General features: G+C 39.0%; 1 protein-coding gene across 2 annotated transcripts in view; it reads left to right on the forward strand.

Annotated features, from left to right (window-relative positions):
- VCAN (versican) overlaps nucleotides 1-27,597 on the forward strand; it is a 119,800-nt gene that overhangs the window by 10,677 nt on the left and 81,526 nt on the right. For both annotated transcript variants that reach the window (XM_052642748.1, XM_052642749.1), the window contains exons 2-5: nucleotides 2,314-2,389; nucleotides 8,879-9,256; nucleotides 12,575-12,749; nucleotides 12,835-12,962. In XM_052642748.1, coding sequence (XP_052498708.1) covers nucleotides 2,320-2,389; nucleotides 8,879-9,256; nucleotides 12,575-12,749; nucleotides 12,835-12,962 — 751 coding nt within the window. In that variant the 5' untranslated portion in view covers nucleotides 2,314-2,319. The remainder of the gene's footprint in view (nucleotides 1-2,313; nucleotides 2,390-8,878; nucleotides 9,257-12,574; nucleotides 12,750-12,834; nucleotides 12,963-27,597) is intronic.

Raw genomic sequence — 27,597 nt, forward strand, 5'->3', positions numbered from 1 at the left:
ATTAAAACTGGTCTTCAGGAAGTATCTAGAATTTTATAATTTTCTCTTAGAAAGATTCTAACACTTATTTCAAGCTATATAAAATAAAGCAATTAAATGAAGAAGAATATGAAGGGAAGAGGAATGGCTGATGTCAATTATTAAATTAAATTTGAGCCCAGATTGGACTTGGATTCTTACAAGATTTTAATCTAGGTTTTATAAATAATACAGAATTTAGATAATTTCTGAGAAAGTTATAGGGCACCAACTCAAATATGTGTCAGTTAAGATGCCTTTCAGTGCCATTGGCTAACAAAAAGCCCTGACTTTATTGGGTTTAAATAACAAAGGAATTTATTATCTAATAAAAGAAAGTTCAAGGGTATGGCTAGCTGTTGGTTTAATGCCTGAGCACTTCAGCCCTGCCTCTCCTGATTGTTTCTCAGCTTCATCCCAGAGGGTATCTTATATACTCATGGATGCAACATGGATACAACAGTTTCACAAACTATATTCAATCTTGATAATGTCCAATGAAGAAAAGCAACCATCATTTCCCTTTTTCTCTTCTTAAAATGAATATACTTTCCCAGAAGCAACTACTCCATTCAAGATTTTCTCACATCTCTTTGGCCAAAATTGCATCATATGATCATTCCAAAACCAGTCATTGGCAAAAGAAATAGGACCCGTGTAATTGGCTTGGAAGGAAAGTTATGACCAACCTAGACAGCATATTAAAAAGCAGAGACATTACTTTGCCAACAAAGGTCCATCTAGTCAAGGCTATGGTTTTTCCAGTGGTCAGGTATGGATGTGAGAGTTGGACTGTGAAGAAGGCTGAGTGCCGAAGAATTGCTACTTTTGAACTGTGGTGTTGGAGAAGACTCTTGAGAGTCCCTTGGACTGCAAGGAGATCCAACCAGTCCATCCTAGAGGAGATCAGTCCTGGGTTTTCATTGGAAGGACTGATGTTGAAGCTGAAACTCCAATACTTTGGCCACCTGATGCAAAGAGCTGACTCATTTGAAAAGACCCTGGTGCTGGGAAAGATTGAGGGCAGGAGGAGAAGGGGACGACAGAGGATGAGATGGTTGGATGGCATCACTGACTCGATGGACATGGGTTTGGGTGGACTCCGGGAGTTGGTGATGGACAGGGAGGCCTGGCGTGCTGCGGTTCATGGGGTCGCAAAGAGTCAGACACGACTGAGCAACTAAACTGAACTGAACTGAATTGGCTTGGAATAAACAGGATCATCCATTTGGACTGGGGTTTGACCCAGGTTCCACCAAAGTATGGCCGTGTGAAGGAAGATAGATATTAAAATGGAATCAAAGTTTCGTTAGAAAAGACGAGAGCATTGGCTACTGGGTAGCCAACCACTGATGGCTGTTATAGAGCAGTGCTAAATGTAACTGGGGAGGAAACAGCTGTTGAGATCAAATAGTCTTCTGTGGTTGTTTTGAGCTTAGCTCTTTGATTTCTAGATGGTCCCCAACAATGATGTTTATCCTCCTCATAGTTATAACAGCAGAGAAATGTGAGCTGGAAGGGATCATTCTGAAACCCAGATTTGTTAAATGTCTTCCCCAAAGTCACACAATAAATTAATGGCAAAGCCAGGGCAGGGTTTATTGTCTCTCAGTACAGGGTGTTTCCTTTCATTCTTTACCCTTCAGACCATTGGAACTACCTTAAAACTCATGGCAAGCATTGGCCTTTTTTGTAATTAACAGCTCCTTATAATACATTTATTTTGTTTGCTCAGCCTCTTAGAAACTAAATTGAGTCTGTGCTTTAAAAAGCCTGCCGAGGTCCTCATTCTCTGTCCTGGTAACATGTGCGTGAATCAGCGATGGGTTTCCACACATTTCACATTTGGTGCAAATCCCTTTCTTTCCACATCTCTCCCAACTGCCTCCCCATCTTCTCTTGCTCCATCTATGATCAGCTTCCTGTTTCTAAATAGATTTTGTGGTCGCCCTTCCCTCCTTGTTCCAGTTGCTAGCCACTAGTTACTTAGGCTGTGGTCTATATTGTTCTTCCAACAGCCTACCCCATTGCGGTTGCCCCACACATCCACATTGTTATATGTCCCCAATTTGGGTTCTGGAATTATTTTGGTAACGACCACATTGGGTGAGAGTCAAACTAATAATTAAAGTGTTGGGACAACTTCTCCTGTTGCAAGTCTCCTCCTGTGTTTACAACCCAAGAGGAGCAGCTTCTTGTACTCTTGTTACATACGATGCACAAATAGCATGTGACGTATGGCCTCCCACAAGCCTGAATGCTTACGATTTACTTTGTGTTTTTCTTCATTTCTAGGACAAGATGTTGATAAATATAAAGAGCATCTTATGGATGTGCTCCACCTTAATAGCAGCCCATGCACTACAGAAAGGTGAGTGTGGTAATCATTTTTTAGGACTAATTGAAATAAAAATTAAAGTATTGGGACATGGAATGTGATTATGGAATCACTAAAATAAAGGATGAATTTTTTATCTATTTGTTGCTGAAGACTTTTAGCTAAAATATCATTAGGCTGAAAACAGTGGTTTTAAATAAATCGGTTATAACAAAATAATGAACAGGATGCTAAAGAAGAAAGTGGGCTTTCAGTAACTTCCCAGATTACTGTCAGACTGTGCAAAAAGGCTCATTTGAGTGGCTGGGCATATTTTAAAGTTCCACTCTTTTTGATACCACTCAAAGGCTTTTCTACATTAAAAAAAGACTATTGAACTTTTAGAGGGATACAATTTGAAAGAAATCAAGAAGATATAGAGAAGTCTGATAGACAAGTTTTTACCCCTACCTCCATTTCTTTCTTTTTCTCTTTTCTTCTCCTTCTCTCTTTCTCCTTTGTAACTGGATAAGTACACATGCACTGTTTTTCTTAGCTTTAAATTATATGTCCACCTAATGAGAGTTTTGTGATTCCAAATTTGTAGACTCTTGATCCATGAAGAAAGAATCTGTGCTGAGTATCAGTGACCTGCTCCCATCAAGGGTCTCTCTAGACTCAGCTTCTGCTTCTTTCTCACACTCACTGCCTGCTTCAGAGTCTCTGAAATAATTTAGAATTCCCATTCTTATTCCCTATTTTTTCCTTATACCTGTTTCCCTTCCCCTGCCCCCATGCAATTCCTTCTGCTTAGCAGTCCCTTCTTTCATCCTCTACAGTTCCACTTCAGTTCATTCTTAAGATTCAGAACTTGTGACACTCAACCTATTTATTCATCCATCCTTCCTATCCATTCATTTATCTATCCATTGACAGTATTGTTTGAACAGATTCTGCGTGCTATGCCTTAGTCTGGGTCTCCAGGGATATATCAGTGGATGAGTCATACATTGTTTTAGATTTCATTAAGCCTAATCTCCTTAGTTACATGAGGTAGGCGATAAACACGTAAACCAACAATCCAAGTACTTCTGAATTGATGAAAATAAGGCAGAGTGACAACATAGAAAGTGGCTTAGGGTGGGAGCAGGGGAGGTGGTAAGGCGTCTTTGAGAAAGTAGTACTTACACTGACGTGGGAATGACGAGAAGGAGCCAGCCAGCCAAGATCTGGCCCAAGTTAGGTAATGTGTTTGAGCAATAGGAGGGTCACTGCAGTTGGAGAGCAGTGATCAAGGAAAAAATAGGAGATCTAGATAGAGAGATAGGCAGAAATCAGCTCGTGTAAATAGAAACACTATCTGACACTCAGAAAAGAGCTTCCTATGTTTATTTTTCTGCACCCATGTCTCTATTTCTACTTTGCAAATCTGGATGGACACCAAAGGGGTGGGATGAATTGGGAGATTTGGACCGATATATATACACTACCATGTATAAAATGGATAACTAATGAGAACCCTCTGTAAAGCACAGAAAATTCTACTCAGTGCTCTGTGATGACCTAAACAGAAAGGAAATCCAAAAGAGAGGGGATATATGTATAGGAGTAACTGATTCACTTTGCTGCACAGCAGAAACTAACACAACATTGTAAAGCAACTATACGCAAATAATTTTTTTTTTTTAAAGAAGGAGCTTCCTATGAGCCAGGAACAGTTTTAATACTTAACATTAGCTTATTGAAACATTCACTATCCATAGAGGAAACTGAGATCCAGAGAACCTAAGTGACCTGCTCAAAGTCACAAGACTAGTAAGTTGCAGAACTGGGAGAAGAACCAAGGCTGTCCCAGGAGTGTGTGAGCTTTACCACTGGTACGCTTCTTATCCATGCAAGCATTGCAAGCTTTAGAAATGGATTTTATTCCCAGGAAGCACTAAAGGCTTTCAGCCGGTGAAACGTAAGTCGATGAACATTTTCCAAGTTCCATGTTTGCTGTTCTACGTTGGTTTGACCGTAGGAGAGAAAGAGCAGCCCCAGGGAGATGACTTAGGAGGTTATTGTGATCACCCATGTGTGAGATGAGGCGCTTGTATCCCGTGATGGCAGGAGAGTGAACTGGATATGTGAAGATGGAGGATTAGGACCGATGCCTGCATGGGATGTGGTGTGGTGAGGGTGAGAGAGGAACCGAGGATGGGCTGACTTCTGAGATGGCTCCCACCTCTCATCCCCCAAATTGTTTCCAGGCAGTTTTAAAGCCCTTTCTCTACATTCTCACTGTCCCCTGTGCTGTGACAGCTATTATAGTCCATACCACTCATTGAGGGTAAGTTATTCCTTGTTTTTCTTCCCAAGCAGACTGTGACTTCAAGAGAGCTGTTTTTCTTTTTTTTTTTTTTTGAGCAGAGTTCCTGACACACTGCTTGCACTTAATCAATTTATGCTTGAGTGAATAAGGGAATGAATAAATAAATAATGAGTGAATACCACAATGAATGACCTGAATGGCCATCAGAGTCTAGGCGCTACCAAGCCAATGGCCAAGAAGCTGTCCTCTTCAGCATTTCTGGGGAGTAAAGGTGACAGAGAGGAAAGGACAACAGCATTGAGTGAAGAGGGAGGACACAGAAAAGAGACAGAGAAAGGGGAGTTGATTTGGTTGGGTCGTAATAGAAGGAAATTACGGAGAAAGTAGCGGGAGGACTGAGAAACAGGACCATCACCCTTTCACTTAAAGAACTCACACAAATAATAGGGAAACTAACACTTATGGTAGAGGTCCTTGATGATATATTAAATAGTAATAACCTCTAACAATATTGAGTAATTTCTACATGTTGGGCTTTCTTCTAAGTATTTTACTTTGTCAACCTTTTTAAATCTTAACTCTTCCATGAGACATGTGCTTTATTCTCCCCAGTTGGCAAATGAGGAAACAATAGTACCAAAAGATTTCTCGACATAACTAATGTAGAGATCACACAACAAGTTAGTTATGGAGGCTGGAGGTGAACCTGGCAATCTGGTTCATGCTCTCAGCCAGTGTACTGTACTTTACCCCAAGCATCAGGTGTTTTGTGAATTGGTGATCACTATTAAGCAATATCATTAGTTTGGGGCTAATTTCAGAAGAATCTTCATTTTTTCAAAGGGATGAAGTTGAAAATGTAAGATACATATAAAATATATTTGCCAAGTTCACAGTGAAGCACAGAGTAATAGCTAGTTGGGTCAACACAAGTACTCTCACCTTAAGGGTTTTTCTATTTAAGTCTAAGCACTTGAAAGGTGAGTAATTAATGAACATTTTGTCTCTTGGTTATTGGCTTGATTTTAATGCATAAGGAACTCTTTGATTTAACAATACCTTTTATATGGATTATTTACCATTGACTCTGTTATTTGGATATTCGTCTAATACAATAAATGGAATCCTGCACAGTCACAAGTAAATGAATGAATGAGGGAGTGATATTAATACTTGAGAGGGTGATAAATTCCCCTAGTTTCACTCTGGCACTTCTAGGCCAAGGTCTGTGTGTGTGTGTTTGATTAAATTATGTAGATAGAATTTGCATCATTCTTGCTCTGCAGAATTTACTGACATAGAATGAAGCATAATTGATTATTCATTATTTGGAGTGTTCTCCCTTACAGTATTCATTTAGACCACAAACTTGAATGGTGAACTGTTGTTAGCATTCATTTTTGTTTCTTGCACTGTCAGAATTTCAGACAAGTTCTTGCAGGTAGCATTCTTTTTTAACATGCATAGTCGATAAACATTATCCTCTGTGCTACTAAATTTCTTTCTTAAAATATTTATATTTGGTAAACTCAATTCTTATTACCCAGTGCATTAAGACCCAAGATTTTATACACAGAAGACTTGGCCACACAGCTTTTTGTTAATCTTGTTGATAAGACTGGATTCTCCATGAATATATATTTACATACAACTGCAGCTTTTAATTTTCTTGTATCTGTAAATATCCAGAACAATAAATAACCCTTGGGAAATTGCCTTTTGACATTATTTTATTCCAGTATATCTTTTCATTATAGCACAGTTATGGAGGAATGCTCTAAGTGTCAAAAACCTCCTAATTGAATAGATTGGGCTGAATCAAAGAGTCTTATAAATTTATACCACAATTGATGTCAATGGTAAAGATGTTTATTCTCCATTTAAAAAGCCATCTTTTATTTGTGAGCTTAATCATCTATAACTCTTCAGGAAGGAAGATAGGAATTCCTAGAACATATGATAGGTACAAATTAAGACATTTTTTAGTTTGTAAAATTCTCACCTCTTTCCTTCTCAGGACCCCTTCTCTGCCAAAAAAAAAAAAAAATAGTACAAGATATCTTTTTGTTGTCTTTAGCTCCCTAATGGGATCCAGTCCTTTTGAAGTTAAGTTTTAGTCTTTAGCGTCTGTATCATTTCTAATGCATGTTCATATTGAGATGTGTGTTACTAATGCCTTTAACTACTAACATACCAAGTGTTAGATACATATCATTTTGTCAATTAAGAAATATTCTTTTACTCCACCTAGAGGTTACTATTGCTGTTCATCATGTTTACATGAACTGGGAGCTCCCTGTGCACTATAATTTATATTCTATTACCAACACATTGTCTCACCAACTAGGAGAGACTGGGAGATGGGTGCAAGATGGGGAGGAGAGGTATAGATCCCTATATGAGTGGGTTTTATTTATTTATTTATCTGCATGTAATGGTGTTAAATTATAGTCGAAGTGTTCTTGCTCATTAAAAGTTTAAGGGCTTAAGCAGAAAAGCATTCTGTAGATTAATACTTTAGAAGGGTTGCATGTGTGTGTGTTCAGTCGCTTAGTCACGTCTGACTCTTGCGACCCTATGGACTGTAACCCGCCGGCTCCTCTGTCCATGGGATTCTCCAGCAAGAATACTGGAGTGGGTTGCTATGCTCTCCCCTAGGGGATCTTCCTGATGCAGGGATCAAACCCACATCTCCTGCATCTCCTGTATTGTAGGCGAATTCTTTTTTTTTTTTTAATTATTATTTTTTTTATTTGGCTGCACTGGGTCTTAGTTGCAGTATGTAGGATCTAGTTCCCTGGCCAGAAATCGAACCTGGGGCCCCTGCATTGGGTGGCTAGAGACTTAGCCACCGGACCACCAGAGAAGTCCCTGTAGGCAGATTCTTTACCCCTGAGCCACTTGGGAAGCCAGGCTTAGAAGGGTTAGGTGAACAGAAGCCAACATTACCCCCCAGGGGTTGGGGTCAGGAGGAGAAGGGGACGACAGAGGATGAGATGGCTGGATGGCATCACCGACTCGATGGACATGAGTCTGAGTGAACTCTGGGAGTTGGTGATGGACAGGGAGGCCTGGCGTGCTGCGATTCATGGGGTCGCAAAGAGTCGGACATGACTGAGCGACTGAACTGAACTGAACTGAATGTTTAGCTGCAAAGCGACTGTAGCTGAATTTGTCATTACGATGAAAGCCTTTGATTCAACACTGAACCATAGTGAGTCCTTCAAGTGTTGGACGTTTCCCTGGTCCAGTCTACTGAAGTACTTTTGATAATTTTCACTTCTTGAAGTTGTTTTCATTTCCTCTAAAGTAATGTGGCAGTTATCTTAATCATTTTTCTTCTTCTCACCTGTTAACTTAAATCTGTTTTCTAACTATTCTTCCTAACATTGGTCAGGTCTTTAAACCTGCATTGCTTAGTCTAGGTTCCTTTCACCCTTGATTTCTTGCCTTCCTACAATGGCCTTATTTTATCACTTGTTTTGTTCATGTTGAAATCTAAGTTACAAATACTTTAAAATGAATGCTCGTATTTTAGCACATAAAAATGAGCATTATCCATTTGCAGCAACATGGATGGACCTAGAGATTGTCAAAGTGAGTGAAATCAGACAGAGAAGGAGAAATATCATATAAGAAAAGAGTTATAAATATACCCAGATGAGGGTGTATATGGAATCTAAAAAGAAATTATACAAATGAACTCATCTATAAAACAGAAGCAGACTCACAGACTTAGAGAATGAACTTTTGGCTTGCCATGGGGGAAAACGGGGAAAGTGATAGTTAGGGAGTTTGGGATCGACATGTACACACTGCTATATTTAAAATGGGTAGCCAACAAGGTCCTACTGTATAGCACTGGGAACTCTGCTCAGTATTATGTGGCAGCCTGGATGGGAGGGGAGTTTGGGGAGAGTGGATACATGTATATGTATGGCTGTGTCCCTTTGCTGTCCACCTGAAAGTATCACAACTTTGTTGACCAGCTATACTCTAGTATAAAATAAGAACTTTAAAAAATAAAAATAAAAGTAACTTTTAATGAGCATTATTAATTCCTGTCTTTGTTATAAAACATTATTGAAATGATGTACTATTCTCTGTGTATAAAATCATCCTAATTATTTTACATACTGAAGATGTAACCAAATTCCTGTAATGGTTCTTATCCTTTCACTCATTTAATAGACTCAGCTTGTCAATTTTGTATTTTCTTTTTCCTGTAGTCAACATGGAAAAAAGCCCATCTGTTAAGGGCTCCCTCTCTGGAAAAGTCAACCTACCTTGTCATTTCTCAACCATGCCTACCTTACCACCTAGTTATAACACCACCAGTGAATTTCTGCGAATCAAATGGTCTAAGATTGAATTGGACAAGACGGGAAAAGATTTAAAGGAGACTACTGTCCTCGTGGCCCAAAATGGGAATATCAAGATTGGTCAAGACTACAAAGGGAGGGTGTCGGTGCCCACACATCCTGAGGACGTGGGCGATGCCTCACTCACCATGGTCAAACTGCTGGCCAGTGATGCAGGCCGCTACCGCTGTGACGTCATGTACGGGATTGAAGACACACAGGGCACGGTGTCATTGACCGTGGAGGGTAAGGCTTGGGAATCTAGAAGAAGCTGGTGTTACAGGATACCTGCTTCAGAAGTGTGGTGAAACAAGATTCAAAAGTAGCCGTTGCTCAGGGTTTGAACAAAGGGAAAAAACACACCAATCGACCCAATAGTCCATGTCTTTCACTAAAAATGTACTGTTAATTGTTCAGGAGTCAAGGAAGGTGACTTTATACCAGATATAATGAATACTTCAAGACATGGTATATAGCTCAAGAATCATTACTTCATTATTGAGACCTATCAGCAATTATTTTTTAAGAATGCAAAGATGGATCTACAGTTTAATTTTTTTTACATATGTGTATATATGTGCATGTACACTCACATGCATACATATACACACATATACACACACACACACACACACAAACCTTTTTCTCACTCTCCTAGCATGATTATTAAAATGTTTGAGTTTGCTTTTAAGACATATAGGTTATATCTTAACTTACATTGAATAAATAAGGCACCTAATAAGTCCATGGTATATATTAATATCATAGTGCTTTGAAAAGGCAAGGACTCAATAAACATTTGAATTGGATCAAAACAAGAATTCGGCGTATTTTTTTTAGGTCAATACACTAGTTATCCACTGTCTTGCAATGAGACACTTTAGTTTCAGCCCCCTTTCAGTGGTAGTTTGTATGTCATTTGAATTTAAGTTAGGAGACAAAGCAAAGAAAAATTGCTTTAATTGGGTACACACATAATGCCGCAGCTCTTGGAAGCAGAATATTTTGGCAAGTTATTAAGCAAAATTCTCATACCCAGACATGATGGAACAGATTTTTCTTCCACCCCTCCATTTCCCTATAAATTATTTACCTTTCAGAAACATATACAAAGGGTTTTATTAAAACTCTTTCTTGTGTAGCCAAAAGGAAATACTCTGAATTTCAGATGTGACAGATTAATTTTCTGAACATCCTTTCCCATTCAGATCCTATTGCTCTCTTCTATAAATCTATTTTTATGTTTTCCAGGCATTCACTGAACACCCTGGGCTGTTTGCTTTTAATCTTTTTATCATTTACTTTGATTAGTCTTGGATTGTTTTTTCTACTGATCTATCTCTTCTTCTTTTTGTGTAATGTAACATACCATATATATATATATAATATAAACTGAAATATGCATTATACATATATTATATATATATATATATTAAATCCCAGAAGTTTAACAACTTCTTACAATCTTCATCATTAAAGAATTAGCAGTGGATTTGCCCCTTGCCCCTCTGAAACAATGAAAATTCTCCACTTAATCTCCTTAGCCCCATGAGGTCTTCAAATTATCCAGCAATTATAGATACTTATACAGTCTGATATTCCCTGCCTTGGTCATGGAGGCCCCTTTGTGCCCCCTTACTGCCAATCCTAGATGCACAAGGAAGATTTTTAATTACCAAGAAGGTTCTTTGAAGCTTTGATCAGCAGAAGACTAATTTAAAACCATGCAAAGTCTTGCTCAAGTCTTAGAGGTCATTATAAACATACTTATAGGACCATATATACTTCCTGGAAATTTTAAAGTTGTCCTGTAAAGGTATAGATTTTATGAAAAACATTCGGTGGTTTTTTTTTTTTTTCTTTGAAAAATCAGAAATGGGAAATAAGTATTAGTTGTCAGTGCATCCACTTGGTACCTGTGCAGGCCTTTTTGAATTGACACTGATCAGAGGTGCTTATTGATGACATGCCTAGTCTGTCCCCTGTAGATGCTTTATTGGCACATACCTGTTTTGGAAGAGAGAAGCAAGGATAGGCATGTGGAAAACAATTTAATAGCTAGAAGTCAAGCTGTGTGTGTGTGAGAGAGAGATGGAGGGAGGCTGTTGTCAACTCTAAGAAATTACTAGGAATAAAAGGAAAGTGAAAGATATCTTGGAAACCAAAATTAATTCCACATAATAAATACGTGGTGTTAAATGATATGACAATAAAATCTCATCCATAAAACCCAATTACTCCGATTTCTATTTTCCAGTGACTTCCTAGGCACATTAGCTTGACTCACTTTGCTGTCTGATGAAAATGAGTCACCATATTTACTCCAGTTAAAAATGGAGATGCCCTTGCTCAAGTGGAAGGAGGGGCCCAAGCTTCACCCCCTCAGTTGCTCTTTTCTCAGGCTTTTGACAGCTCTTTGACCCTGAAACACGGTTCAAGAACCACTAGTTTATGCAACTCCGAAAATACAACAAAGTGGAATTTGAAGCACATATCAGGATGCTTGGCTTCTACTGCAGGAGTCTGGAGAACTTTATTTCAGGCCTTCTTTGGGATAAAAATCATACATTTTACCTGTCAAAGTGGAGATCCTACATTATGCAAATCAGTTAATGAATATGATAAACATTTGTTATAGTAGCCTATCCAATATTTGATGATACTTTAAAATTCTTTATCTAATTTGATCTTCATTTCAATAAAACAACAGAAGCACTGTTAGGTATACTTTATAGAGGAGGAAATTAAGGCTTATATATGATTAAGGAGCAAAACAGGAATTGGAATAGGCCTTCTCATATACTCCAGTGTCTTTTCCATTATAATATATTGTCTCTGTAAGTAAATACCACAATATTTCAAGTTTGGTGGAAGTGGTATTGGTGAAGGTTCTATATGCTTCTATTGAGTTGGCCCTGAGTACAAATATGAAGTAAGAGGAGTTGATCTCGTGACCTCCTTAACTCTCTGTATCTCTTGCAGCACCTACTCCCTTTAGTCGTCCGTGGTTCCCGATAGCCCGTGCGTGCATGCTCAGTTGTTTCAGCCGTGTCAGACTATTGTGAGACCCCATGGACTGGAGCCCACCAGGCTCCTCTGTCCATGGGATTCTCCAGGCAAGAATGCTGGAGTGGGTTGCCATGCCCTCCTCCAGGGACTTCCCTACCCAGGGACTGAACCTGCATCTCCTGCATTGCAGGCAGATTCTTTATCCACTGAAGCACCTGGGAAGCCGTGATAACCTGAACACTACCTATAATTAGGACAACTAGTCACCATTTGGGATTTAGCAGCTTAAATCTTTTCTTCAGATGGTTTCTGTGGGAACAGAAAACTCCTGACTAGGAAACTCTCTGATGGAGCAGAATGGGATACCTGAGTGAATAGCACTTCCGGGGTTCCTTAGATCACCATAATTTTGCATAATGCTATATGAAGTAAAATAAATTGTCATGGTCTTAAGACCGTGTTAGCAAGTCATTTGACATATTGCTCCAATGAGAAAATGCACAATATGTGGGGAGACTTGAACTGGCCTGTAATTGTTCGCTGCTATCGTTGCAGGGGTTGTGTTTCACTACAGGGCGGCAACCAGCAGGTACACCCTGAATTTTGAGATGGCGCAGAAGGCTTGCGTGGACATTGGGGCCGTCATAGCCACCCCAGAGCAGCTGCATGCGGCCTATGAAGATGGGTTTGAGCAGTGTGATGCAGGCTGGCTGTCAGATCAGACTGTTAGGTGAGTGGTCTGGGGGCCACTGGCCTTACTTCATCACTTGGGGAGTGAGAATATAGCGCTACTTCCTAGTCCTTTATTTTCCCAGGTATCCCATCCGGGTTCCCCGAGAAGGCTGCTATGGAGACATGATGGGGAAGGAAGGAGTCCGGACCTACGGATTCCGTGCTCCTCATGAAACTTACGATGTGTACTGTTACGTGGACCATCTGGATGGTAAGATGTTCACATTTCTATAGCTTCATTTGACCCAAGAAAATCGAGGAAACACTGGGAGCACGTGGGGATAGAGTGAGTCTTCATGCTTGTTTGGATTCCAAACAGCAACATTTAGTTTAAATAACCGTATGATTCTGTGGTGAAATAAGCTTAAATTAAAGTGGAAAGAGAAAGAGGGCTGTGTAAATGGTTATGTAGGTTTGAAATGTCTTTAGTTAATGGCAGGTTTGCTTTCAGTCATGCTGCCATTGGAACGTTTCCAATACACTTTTAGAGCATTAAGAATAGAAACCTGTAAGGGCGGTACCTATTCTTGTAAGAACTTCAGGTAAAATCCTGTGATGACAAACCACTGTGAATCCAAGTGCTGATAAACATCCCAAAGTGCAACTGAATAACACAAGCTAGCCAAGGAAGGATTTTCATGGTTTGCTTCTCCTTGTGTTCACTTTGCTACACTAATATTTAAAGTAATCATTTATTCATTCAATCAATCAGCACACCAAAAACAAACAAACAAACAAACAAACACCCACTATGTGATGGATACTCTGCTTGTTAGAACTGTGAAGTCAGGTAAGATATAAGCCTTGCTTTAGAGATTCTTAGAGCCTGATTGATTCTGGCATCGTCATTTCTTCCTGGGTGACAGAGTGAGACTCTTAGAGATAGTAAGTTTGAGTTCTCTTCTGGCAATGTTACCTAAGGACACAATATAGTTTTATTATAAGACACATGGAGTAGAAGTTTCTGTGACTTTTGAAATGGAAGTTCACTTGTAGCAATAGCTATCTTAGAGGCCTAAATATATAAATAGAGGTATCGCATTGAGCTATACATTTAATTTTAGCTGGGTACCCATAGAAGAATGATCTCAATTTTCTTATGTTTAAAATGAGGAGGTTGGACTAGAAAATTTCCATAGTCCCTCCCAACATAATTAAATTATCTGATTCTATGAATTGAATAAACAACCTCAGTGACTGAAAGCTAGAAAACAAGCAGCTTATATTTGCCTGGTGTCCTAAATTTGAATAGGATAGCCTGATTCCAAGAACCCTGATTTCTTTAGTGTGGTTCTCTAGCATCTTAACATTCTTATTATGACTGTTATTTAAGATTGATACATGTGTTTTCTAAACCATAATTTCAGATACTAACAATTTACCTTTTTCACAAAGATAAAGGGAAAATAATCTAGAAAATTCAAGCTATGAGATATAGCTTATCTCCTTCCTTAAGTTTAATTTTAAATTTAGTTAACTTTTTCCATAGGATAAGAGATGGTTGATAGGAGATTCTGATTTTAGGAAACAAATTTTGTTATTGCTGTCTCAGTAAGATGGAAATTTGTAAGGTGGAATTTATATTACCATTGTTGTTTTCTTTTGGAATAATGTCTATTAGAGTGATAGCAATAGAAATTTCTGGAATGTTGGTAATACTGGAACTAAATCAGAGACAGATTTTGCAAAAGTATATATGTTGTAATTATCTAAAAAATATTTACCAAGTGTAATTGAAATGGTGGCTTTCAGGTATAAATCTGTGGCCAATTTGATCCCAATATGAATAAACATCAACAGCACAAGCCAACCTTTGTGATGGAAAGTTACAATTATGTATTTACAGTGCTCCCAGAAAGCATGCCTAGGGGTCCCTCTGCATGTCTCTTCTTCAATCTTATCCTGATGAAGGTACTGAAACCCCACTCTCTAAGGCTACAGAATCGCTAGCTTCTTTGATGTCTAGAGGACTTTGTGCAGAAGCTCCAGAAATTCCATGCCCTCCACAAATTCTGTGTGAGATACTTTTGACAGGTCTTGGTGAGAAAAGCCCTGCCAAGGATTCCTAGCCATGTTGTCCCCATCAAGAGCTGGCTCCCTAAAATCTGTTGAGAGTATCATAACTAGTGTTTGGGGAAAATTGAGCTGTCAGAAGAGCCATTCTGAGGATGTATGCATACACCACAATGAGAAGGATTTATCAGTCATATAGGAGTTCCTCTCCACCTCCATAAACATTGTCACTTCTAGGGCAACTGTTATTCGTAAAACCAGTCTCTGCTCCAGGGTAACCCAACTGTGTTTTATATAGTTATATATTTACTTGGGATATATGTTCATGTATTTGGTAACTGAAAACTTGAAGTATGTAACACAGCATAACTTTAGTTGAGGTGTTTATACTAAAACGACAGAATCTGAAATTTTTTGTCTTACCACATAGAAGTTGGAAGACAAAGATGAAAGAATTAATATAAACTCGAATTCAAGCACTGGTTGAAATTTGTGTCAGCAGAGTTACAAGGCTTTAATTAGTTTCACAGAAGGGATTAGTTTCAGAGGATATTCAATATGTTTATAATGACATTTATTGTGAAATGGGGTCAGTAAGGATAATTCCCTTTTCATTACAGTATGAAGATAAAATGAGTTAAGGTATAAAGTGTTTGTCACAATGTGTGGCACAAAGTCAGTGCTCAATAAATAGTAGTTATTATAGTTTATAGATTTTAAAAAGGTTCTTATTTCTGCTGAATTCTTAATTGATTTCATTTTTGCTCTTTTGTATGTAAGTCAAGTGCCTTGAGGGATGAACAGGACCTGAAAAGATACCAAGAGAACAAAAACAAAATGAAAAATGAATACTAAATGAAAACTGAAATTGTTCCAAAAGTTTAGTTTTCATTTTTCATTTAGTATTTAGTTTTGCATGTCTAGCCCCAAACTCTCTTCTGAATTCCATATCTGCACTTCTGGTTTGTGAATCATTTTGGTGTCTCATCTCTGCTTTTCTGTCTTACCTCACAAGTAATCCCCAAGCCTTTAATAGTTCTTCAAGGGACCTGTTTTATGGCCATCAAAACAAGCAATCACCATGGCCATATCATTTGCCTACTCAGCGTGGTATGGTGTGAATTTCCTGTTGCCTTCCTCCTCAAGCAAATGCTGCTGGCTCATTAAAGAACCTCAGTCCTGGCTCAGGAGTATAAACTTTTCAGCTGTGTTTCTGTCTCTCTGATATGACCTTGCTTACGTGCACCAGCTGTCCCTAGCTCCTGCCAACAGTTGTGCTTTGAGCCTCTCTGAGAACAAACCTCTCATCTTCGCAGCATTCCACTCTTCCCTATGCCTGTGAGCAGACTGCCTTCAAGAGCCCATCTTTGGCCCTTCCAGCTCACACTGCCATTTTCTGATTTTGAACTCCCACTTTTCTTAGAGTTAGGGCCACATATCTGGTGTTGAATTCTTCTTTCTGGTTGTTTTATATTCATCATACACAAACTATTACCTAATATTTTTATTTCTGAAAAAACTTTTGTAAGATCATGGTAGAAATAAGGGAATAACCATCTTCTATAACTCTCCAACCACAGTGAAGAATCTATTCCAGTATAAGACACATAGCAGAACTAAAGAACTACACGGTGGTAATTGCAGTATTTTTCCAAACCTTGTCTCTTTCGGAAACCGCCTCCACCACCCTACCATGTCTACAGTACTTGAAAACAAATGCCAAATTTTGTTCACCAGACTGACTAAGGATCTATTTTTTTCATTGGATCACCAAGGTGCTAGTTTTTCTCTTTGAATTTCTCCTTTCACTCTTTTCTGTGGTGTCTCTTAGAAATAACTTTTGCCTAGAGATACTCCTTTATTCTTTCTAGCCTCTCCAGTCATTTCCCATTTTTGCCTCCCCAGCCAACTGTCTTTTCTGGGATTGGTCCCTTTGTACCTATTCATAAATCATAGGTTTATTTTTCTACTGCTTCCTTATTTCAAAATCAGGATAACACCTCTATAACTTGTCTAATGCTTCCATGTCATCCAGGTGTCTGACCTAGAACCAAAAGCAACTTTTCCTTTTTGTCTTATGAGCTCCTTTATATATGTAAGCTTCTCTGGTGGCTCAGCCCATAAAGAATCCTCCTGCCAATGCAGGAGATGGAGGTTCGATATGAAAACCTAAAAATACTCAGGTAAAAACCTGAATGTCATTAAACAGCTCTTAGAGCAGGGCTTAATTCCAGCTTATTTAGAGGATTTGATAGGATCAAAATCAGATACCAAATCTGTAAATTGTGTGATTTCCTGCCTGTGGATTCTCAGATTGACTTTTAATATTAATGGAGTTTGCAGTGTGTAATCTACAGATTACTTTACTGCTGGGAGTTATTTAAGAATTAGTGATAATTGGGTTGATTCCGTTAAAATGCCCCATGTCAACTAGAATAGCTTCCTGCACACTGTGGTTCAGCAGATGGTTTCAAATATTGAGTCCGGATTATAGAATCTCTCCACATTGATTGATGTCGGTGCTCAAAGATGCTGAAACTTTTTATTCTCTACAGAACTCACAGAATCATAGATCACAGTTAAGGCTGTGGGTTCCCAAACAGGCTTTAGACATGAACCCTTGCTAAGGGTTTGAAATTGAACTTGGAGTTCTTTTTGTTTAAGTGATTGTCTCGCTAAGAGTCACTGAGGAAGGTGTCCAGGCGTGGACCCTGGCAGAACCTCTGGAAAATGATGCCCTCTGTCAGTGTGACTTGAATAGATTGATTGTGAAGTAGCTCCATGGGTAGAATAAGTGAAAAAAAAAACTATTTGTTGTATGGTTGTATTGTCCTTTAACTTAATTCTCAGAAAAACCTTGTCAGGGATTTTTGTAAAACCTTCCTTTTTATACATGAAGATACTAAAGAACGGAAGTTAAGTGACTGGATATACCCTTTTTTTACTGTCCTTCTGGAGTAGCTTTTCAGGACCACCAAAGATTCGCCAGGGGAGCAACAGGCAGTCTTACAAACCAGGAGGGTGCAAAGTACTCTTAATGCTCCCCCAAACCTCTGATTTTTCGCATCACACAAAAATATCCTAATTCTTATCTGAGTAATGATTGCATTCCTGTTTGGATTACAGTGATTGGGATTGCTGGGTTAAATGGCAACTCTATTTTTAACATTTTGAGGAACTGTTTTGAAATTTTTACCAGAAGTACCTTAGGGTCCTGATTCTTTCATTCTTGCCAACATTTGTCTTAATCTGATTTCTTGATTATAACCATCCTAATGTGTGCAATACTATCAGTGTGGTTTTGATTTGTATTTCTCTGATAGCTAGTGATGTTAAGCAACTTTTCCTATGACTGTTGACTATGTACATAATTTTCTTGGAGAATTATCTATTCAGAAGCTTTGCTCATTTTTAATTGTGTGTTTGTCTTTTTATTACTGAGTTATAGGAATTCTTTGTATACTCTAGTTCAAGAGTGTCCATTCAGATATATAATTTGTAAGTATTTTCTCCCATTCTCTGATTTGCCTTTTTACTTTTTCAATAGAACCTTTTGATGAACAAAGTTTTTAATTTTGATGAAATCCAATATCTAGTTTTTCTTTGATAATTTGTGCTTTTGGTGTCACATCCAAGAAAACACTGCTAAATCCCTAGTCATGAAGACTTATTTCTGTGTTTGTTTCTAAGAACTGTGGAAGTTTTCACTTTTATTTTTATCTATTTTGAGTTATATTTTGTATATGGCAACTCTTTGCAGAAGTAAAAAATTTTGAAAAAGAAGAGCACAGTTGGGAGTCTCATATTTTCCACTTTCAGAATTTACTACAGAGCAATAGTAATCCAAACACTGTGGCAGTGACCTAAGGATAGTCATAGAGATCAATGGGACAGAATCCAGAAACAAACCCATATATGCATGATCAATAGATTTTCACCAGGGTGCCAAGGCCGCTAAATGGGGAAAGAATAGTTCTTTTTAACAAATAGTGCTGGCATAATTGAATACCCACATTCCAAAGAATGGATTTGGATTCTTATGCCATATACAAAGGGATTTCCCTGGTGGCTCAGATCGTAAAGAATCTGACTGTAATGCAGGAGACCCCAGTTCAATCCCTGGGTCAGGAAGATCCTCTGGAGAAGGGAATGGCTACCCACTCCAGTATTCTTACCTGGAGAATTCCATGGACAGAGGAGCCTGGCGGGCTACAGTCCATGGGATCGAAAGTGAAAGTGAAAAATCACTCCGTTGTATCTGACTCTTTTCGACCCTGTGGACTATACAGTCCATGGAACTCTCCAAGTCAGAATACTGGCGTGTGTAGCCACTCCCTTCTCCCGGGAATTTTCCTGACCCAGGGATCGAACTGGGGTCTCCTGCTATACAGGCAGATTCTTTACCATCTGAGCCACCAGGGAAATGCTTTTATATATGGCATAAGAATCCACATCCATGCTTTGGTATGTGAGTATTCAATTATGCCAGCACTATTTGTTAGAAAGACTATTTTTTCCTCATTTTAATGGCCTTGACACCCAATGAAATCTATTGATCATAAATATATGGGTTTGTTTCTGGACTCTGTCCCATTGATCTGTATGACTATGCTTCTCACTATCACATTGTTTTGATTACTATTGCTTTGTAGTAAATTTTGAAATTGGAAAATATGAGACTCCCAACTGTGTTCTTCTTTTTCAAAATTGTTTTACCTCTTCTGGACCCCTTGAATTCCTACATGATCTTTGGGATCCATTTATCAATTTCTGCAAAAAATCCAGCCGAGTTTGAATTGAATCTCCAGATCAATTTGAGGTGTATTGTCATCTTGACAATATTGAGTCTTCAGATTAGATCTGTAAACATGGGATATTTTTTCATCTTTTGTTTGGATATTCTTTACTTTCTTTCAGCAGTGTTTTATAGTTTCAGAGCTTTCAGAATATAGGTTTTGCATTACTTTTGTTAAATTTAACCTAAATATTTTTCTCTTTTGATGTAAATATAAATAGAATTTTCTTTATTTCTTTTTCTAATTGTTCACTCAAAGTGTGTAGAAATAAACTGATTTTTTTAGATTGGCCTTGTATATTTTATCCTACAAGCTTGTTGAAATTACCTATTAGTTCTAATATATTTTTATGGAATCCTCAGGGTTTTCTATATATAGTCCCTTTTATTTTATAATCTAAAATTAAATAAGTAGAAATGTCTTGACAGAAACCCCTTAAAACATGTGACAGTCATTTGCTTTAAGGCTTGATGGCAATTTCTAGAATTCTAAATTGAAAGAGCTTCTTTGGAAATACAGGGCCATTTAACTCTGAGCTGTGAAAAGTTTAAAAAAAAAAAAAAAACTAGGCTGATCTTCCTATGTTGACCTGCAGCCATACTGTGCCTGTCAAACCAAATAACACATTCTATCTTCTGTACATTTTGAAGACTCAGACATCCAGAAATTTTTTAGAATCTCTTTCTCACTCTAATTAAAGTCTTACTGCTCTGTCATGGGGAAAGAATGAGATCTGACATCCTGAAAACCATAAAAATATGCTTAAATTATGGTGGGATTTCCTGTATCTTTAATCCCTTCAAATGACATGTAGAAGATCTTGTGTAATAGCACATCGACAAATATGTGGATTCCTTTTCCCATGAATGTTATCTGATTTAAAGAATGTTAACTGACTATCACATGACTGATGACAATTCTCTAAAATTAATTAAAGTTTGAATTCCTCAAAACACAGTGTCTATGCTTTAAGCCACATTTTGTTTCTCAGTTCAGTTCAGTCGCTCAGTTGTGTCCGATTCTTTGTGACCCCATGAATCGCAGCATGCCAGGCCTCCCCGTCCATCACCAACTCCTGGAGTTCACTCAAACTCATGTCCATTGAGTCAGTGATGCCATCCAGCCATCTCATCCTCTGTCGTCCCTTTCTCCTCCTGCCCCTAGTCCTTCCCAGCATCAAAGTCTTTTCCAATGAGTCAACTCTTCGCATGAGGTGACCAAAGTATTGGAGTTTCAGCTTCAGCATCAGTCCTTCCAAAGAACACCCAGGACTGATCTCCTTTAGGTTGGACTGGTTGGAACTCCTTGTAGTCCAAGGAACTTGCAAGAGTCTTCTCCAGCATCACAGTTCAAAAGCATCAATTCTTCGGCGCTCAGCTTTCTTCACAGTCCAACTCTCATATCCATACATGACCACAGGAAAAACTATAGCCTTCGCTAGACAGACCTTTGTTGGCAAAGTAATGTCTCTGCTTTTCAATGCTATCTAGGTTGGTCATAACTTTCCTTCCAAGGAGTAAGCATCTTTTAATTTCATGGCTACAATCACCATCGGCAGTGATTTTGGAGCCCCCAGAAATTAAGTCTGCCATTGTTTCCACTGTTTCCCCATCTATTTCCCATGAAGTGATGGGACCAGATGCCATGATCTTCGTTTTCTGAATGTTGAGCTTTAAGCCAACTTTTCACTCTCCTCTTTCACTTTCATCAAGAGGCTTTTTAGTTCCTCTTCACTTTCTGCCATAAGGGTGGTGTCATCTGCATATATGAGGTTATTGATATTTCTCCAGGCAATCTTCATTCCACTTTGTGCTTCTTCCAGCCCAGCATTTCTCATGATGTACTCTGCATATAAGTTAAATAAACAGGGTGACAATATACAGCCTTGATGTACTCCTTTTCCTATTTGGAACCAGTCTGTTGTTCCATGTCCAGTTCTAACTGTTGCTTCCTGACTTGCATACAGGTTTCTCAAGAGGCATGTCAGGTAATCTGGTATTCCCATCTCTTTCAGAATTTTCCACAGTTTATTGTGATCCACACAGTTGGCTTTGGCATAGTCAATAAAGCAGAAATAGATGTTTTTCTGGAACTCTCTTGCTTTTTTTCATGATCCAGTGGATGTTGGCAATTTGATCTCTGGTTCCTCTGCTTTTTCTAAAACCAGCTTGAACATCTGAAAGTTCACAGTTCACGTATTGCTGAAGCCTGGCTTGGAGAATTTTGAGCATTACTTTACTAACGTGTGAGATGAGTGCAATTGTGTGTTAGTTTGAGCATTCTTTGGCATTGCCTTGCTTTGGGACTGGAATGAAAACTGACCTTTTCCAGTCCTGTGGCCACTGCTGACTTTTCCAAAGTTGCTGGAATATTGAGTGCAGCACTTTCACAGCATCATCTTCCAGGATTTGAAATAGCTCAACTGGAATTCCATCACCTCCACTAGCTTTGTTCGTAGTGATGCTTCCTAAGGCCCACTTGACTTCACACTCCAGGATGTCTGGCTCTAGGTGTTTTTTACTTCTGCCTAAAGCAAGTGAGATATTTGAAAGGTGCTGACCTGGCCATTATACCCCAAATTAGATACATTGCCAGCCTAACACTAGAATTGGATGAAGCTACCTTGGCAGCCCCAGTTTTCTTGTCACTGGTAACAGAAGATTGGTTTCTGTATAGGTTAAAGAATCAGATCTTAGGGGGAACTGACATGCTTTTGAATTATCTATATATTTTGGCTGTCAAAAGATTATATAATAGTGTATGTTGGCTATTAACCAACCACATATAGCTGATGGATTTTGTGATCCAGGATAATGAGTATTAGTCTTTATTGCTTTGATCCTGTATATATAGACATGAGCAAAAAAAAAAAAAAAAGAGTAAAAGAGCAAAAGGCAGAGGGAAAAAAAAGGAAACTTTCTTTGAAAAAACTTAAAAGTCCAAAACTTTAAACCTAGTAATAATTATATTGACTTGTCTTTATTACCATAACACTTACCATATACTGTAAGTGGTTTTATCCTTATGAACATGTCATGTGACTATTTCCAGCTCATACACCATGTCTACGTTTGCATACACTTATTGCCTGTATACCATTTTGACCCAAACAGCAGGGAACTGTAATAACAATCACAAATCTTGATCTTCCTTATAGTGAACAAAAAATCATGAAGTTCTATTCTCAAATGAGCAAAGAGACTCATGATTAGTTTATAGGAGCTAATTTTCAGACAGTTCAGGATAGCTAGGTTATGAGCGTGCACACACACACATAAACAGAAGAAGCATAAATATTTATCACACTCTCCAGAAAATAGACCCATCTAGATAACTGTGGTGAGACCTCAGCTTTGACTACCACAGAGAGCAGTCCGTCTAGGAAGGACCTGAATAATTCTCTGTGATCTGCTGGGGCCAGTTTCCTGTTCGCCTTGGCAATCTCAGAGAATTGTTTGTGAAAGAAAAAGATCCTCTCTCAGTTTGCTCTGGACTCAGAGTCTCTTTCATAATTTTTCTGAGTTGCTCCTGAGTATCAACTCTTAGTTTTTGAACATTGTAGGTCATCTTAATGTTTTGGTTTGTTTTCATCACTACTTGCCACATTTTAGTATGTGTCATTTCTAAGTCTGCCAAGGAATAGCTTTTCCATTTAGCAATCAAAAGTGTGGAAAAAGAACACGCATGATCCACTTTCCAGAGAGTCTTTTAGCAGTTACTTTTCAAATTTAAGTATTATTTTTCCGTAATATTTTTGATGATGTTAATTCCTGTCATTAAGACGAATTTAGTTTGTAGAATGTCACCAGATATTAAAATCTCACCAGCAGTGTCTTCCAGTTTCTTCTAGGGCATCCCTAGAAAGTTGGAAAAATAGGAACAATTTAAAGTCACAGCATTTAACTTGATAATTTGGAAAAACAGAGGTTAAGCTACTGCATATGTGTTTACCATATGAATATGCAAATTATTCCATGTGTGAAATCCTCTGTTCTACATTATAGTTTATGTGTGTACTAATAAGAACGTATATATATATACATGTCAGTAAATTCTTAGAACAACTTAACTTCACATTTTACATTAAGTCGTGCATTGCTTTGTGTATAAAGGATATTTTGTGTATTTCTTTCCTTACATTTTATCTGCTCTCAAGAGCAAATGATTGTTATTACGTTAGGACACTTACATGTTCACCTTACATATGGTCCTGGGCACCATCAGGGTCTTTGCCCTGGTCCAGCTTCTTCTGCTCATTTACAGTCTTTGACACAGCCTTGGTAGGCAGTGGACTTCATATGACCTGCATTTTTGTGTTTTTAGTTCCTGGTTTGATTCTGATTACCTGGTCTATATACTGTTTCTGTCTTGGACAGGTTAACACATAGGCTATGAGAAACTTAATATGTGCTGATATATCTTTGTTATGGCTCAACTGAGATTCTTCTTCTTGACTGAAACATACATGATTCTCAGTCGCTCAGTCATGTCCGACTCTTTGCAACCCCATGGACTGCAGCACACCAGGCATCCCTGTCCATCACCAACTCGCAGAGTTTACTCAGACTCTTATCCATTGAGTCAGTGACACCATCCAGCCATCTCATCCTCTGTCATCCCCTTCTCTCCCACGTTCAATCTTTCCCAGAATCAGGGTCTTTTCAAATGAGTCAGCTCTTCGCATGAGGTGGCCAAAGTATTGGACTTTCAGCTTCAGCATCAGTCCTTCCAATGAATATTCAGGACTGATTCCTTTTAGGATGGACTGGTTAGATATCCTTGTAGTCCAAGGGACTCTCAAGAGTCTTCTCCAACACCACAGTTCAAAAGCATCAATTCTTTGGCACTCAGCTTTCTTTATAGTCCAACTCTCACATCCACACATGACTACTGGAAAAACCATAGTTTTGACTAGATGGACCTTTTTTGGCAAAGTAATGTCTCTGCTTAATATGCTGTCTCAGTTCAGTTCGGTTCGGTCACTCAGTTGTGTCCGACTCTTTGTGACCCCATGAATTGCAGCACGCCAGCCTACCTGTTCATCACCAACTCCCAGAGTTCACCCAAACTCATGTCCATCGAGTCAGTGATACCATCCAGCCATCTCATCCTCTGTCATCCCCTTCTCCTCCTGCCCCCAGTCCCTCCCAGCATCAGAGCCTTTTCCAATGAGTCAACTCTTCACATGAGGTGGCCAAAGTATTGGAGTCTCAGCTTTAGCATCAGTCCTTCCAATGAACACCCAGGACTGATCTCCTTTAGAATTTACTGGTTGGATCTCCTTGCAGTCCAAGGGACTCTCCAGAGTCTTCTCCAACACCACGGTTCAAAAGCATCAATTCTTCGGCGCTCAGCCTTCTTCACAGTCCAACTCTCACATCCATACATGACCACAGGAAAAACTATAGCCTTCGCTAGACAGACCTTTGTTGGCAAAGTAATGTCTCTGCTTTTCAATATGCTATCTAGGTTGGTCATAACTTTCCTTCCAAGGAGTAAGCATCTTTTAATTTCATGGCTACAATCACCATCAGCAGTGATTTTGGAGCCCCCAGAAATTAAGTCTGACACTGTTTCCACTGTTTACCCATCTATTTCCCATGAAGATGGGACTGGATGCCATGATCTTTGTTTTCTGAATGTTGAGCTTTAAGCCAACTCTTTCACTCTCCTCTTTCACTTTCATGAAGAGGCTTTTTAGTTCTTCACTTTCTGCCATAAGGGTGGTGTCATCTGCATATCTGAGGTTATTGATATTTTTCCCGGCAATCTTGATTCCAATGTGTGCTTCATCCGGCCCAGCGTTTCTCATGATGTACTCTGCATATAAGTTAAATAAGCAGGGTGACAATATACAGCCTTGGCATACTCCCTTCCCAATTTGGAATCAGTCTGTTGTTCCATGTCCAGTTCTAACTATTGCTTCCTGACCTGCATGCAGATTTCTCAAGAGGCAGGTCAGGTAATCTGGTATTCCCATCTCTTCAAGAATTTTTTACAGCTTGTTGTGATCCACACAGTCAAAGGCTTTAGTGTAGTCAATAAAGCAGAAATAGATGTTTTTATGGAACTCTCTTGCTTTTTTCATGATCCAGCGGATGCTGGCCATTTGATCTCTGGTTCCTTTGCCTTTTCTAAATCGAGCTTGCACATCTGGAAGTTCACAGTTCGTGTTCTGTTGAAGCCTGGCTTGGAGAATTTTGAACATTACTAGTGTGTGAGATGAGTGCAATTGTGTGTTAGTTTTAGCATTCTTTGACATTGCTTTCCTTTGAGATTGGAATGAAAACTGACCTTTTCCAGTCCTGCAGCCACTGCTGGGTTTTCCACATTTGCTGGCATTTGAATGCAGCAGTTTCACCGCATCATCTTTCAGGATTTGAAATAGCTCAACTGGAATTCCATCACCTCCACTAGCTTTGTTCGTAGTGATGCTTCCTAAGGCCCATCCGACTTTGCATTCCAAGATGTCTGGGTCTTGGTGAGTGATCATACCATCATGATTATCTCAGTCGTGAGCTCTTTTTCATACAGTTCTCCTTTGTATTCTTGCCACCTCTTCTTATTATCCTCTGCTTCTGTTGCTGCTGCTGCTAAGTCGTTTCAGTCGTGTCCAACTCTGTGCGACCTCATAGATGGCAGCCCACCAGGCTCCCCTGTCCCTGGGATTCTCCAGGCAAGAACACTGGAGTGGGTTGCCATTTCCTTCTCCAATGCATGAAAAGTGAAAAGTCAAAGTGAAGTCGCTAAGTTTTGTCCGAATCCTTGCGCCCCCTTGGACTGCAGCCCATCAAGCTCCTCTATCCATGGGATTTTCCAGGCAAGAGTACTGGAGTGGGGTGCCATCGCCTTTTCTGCTTCTGTTAGGTCCATACAATTTCTGTCCTAATTGAGCCCATCTTTGCATGAAATGTTCCCTTGGTATCTCTAATTTTCTTGAAGAGATCTCTAGTCTTTCCCAATCTATTGTTTTCCTCTATTTCTTTGCACTGATCACTGAGGAAGGCTTTCTTATCTCTCCTTCCTATTCTTTGGAACTCTGCATTCAAATGGTATATCTTTCCATTTCTCCTTTGCCTTTCACTTCTTTTATTTTCACAGCTATTTGTAATGCCTCCTCAGACAGCCATTTTGCCTTTTTGCATTTTTTTTTCCTTGGGGATGGTCTTGATCCCTGTCTCCTATAAAATGTCACAAACCTCCATCCATAGTTCTTCACACACTCTGTCTATCAGATCTAATCCCTTGAATCTATTTGTCACTTCCACTGTATAATTGTAAGGGGTTTGATTTAGGTCATACCTGCATGGTCTAGTGGTTTTCCCTACTTTCTTCAATTTAAGTGTGAATTTGGCAATAAGGAGTTCATGGTCTGAGCCACAGTCAGCTCCTAGTCTTGTTTTTGCTGACTGTATAGAGCTTCTCCTTCTTTGGCTACAAGAATATAATCAGTCTGATTTCAATGTTGACCGTCTGGTGATGTCCATGTGTAGAGTCTTCTCTTGTGTTATTGGAAGAGGGTGTTCACGCTGCTGCCGTACATGTCGCTATGGCAGTTTAGTCCAATCTGCTCTAAGAAATAGATCCGTGGACTATTAGTTAGTCTTCTATGACAAAAGGAGATTATTCTTTCCTCAAATGGTCAAATGGCTTAAAAATCCTGACTTCTTTATAGGAACTCACAGTAAGTTCTATAATACTACCTGCTCTGAGAAGTCTTACAGAAATGAAACCTGTCAGATGACTTGTATGTAGTTGTTTTCCAAATGCTGTTGTCCACAAAACCTCTTCTTGTTGGATACCTAGTCATGTCCCAGGGATTACCAGTTTTTTGTATAAGGCATTTTTGGAAATTGTATTCTTAGAACTTGGACTATACGTTAATAATCTTCCCAACCTACATCTTCAGCAATAAGCTTTTATTTGGTTGTGTACTAGCTTAGTCACTCAGTCATGTCCAACCCTTTGCAGGCCCATGGACAGTAGTCCACCAGGCTCCTGTGTCCACGGGATTTTTTAGGGAAGAATACTGGAGTG

This window comes from Budorcas taxicolor, chromosome 7 (genome assembly GCF_023091745.1).
Source record: "Budorcas taxicolor isolate Tak-1 chromosome 7, Takin1.1, whole genome shotgun sequence".
NCBI classification, from domain to species: domain Eukaryota; kingdom Metazoa; phylum Chordata; class Mammalia; order Artiodactyla; family Bovidae; genus Budorcas; species Budorcas taxicolor.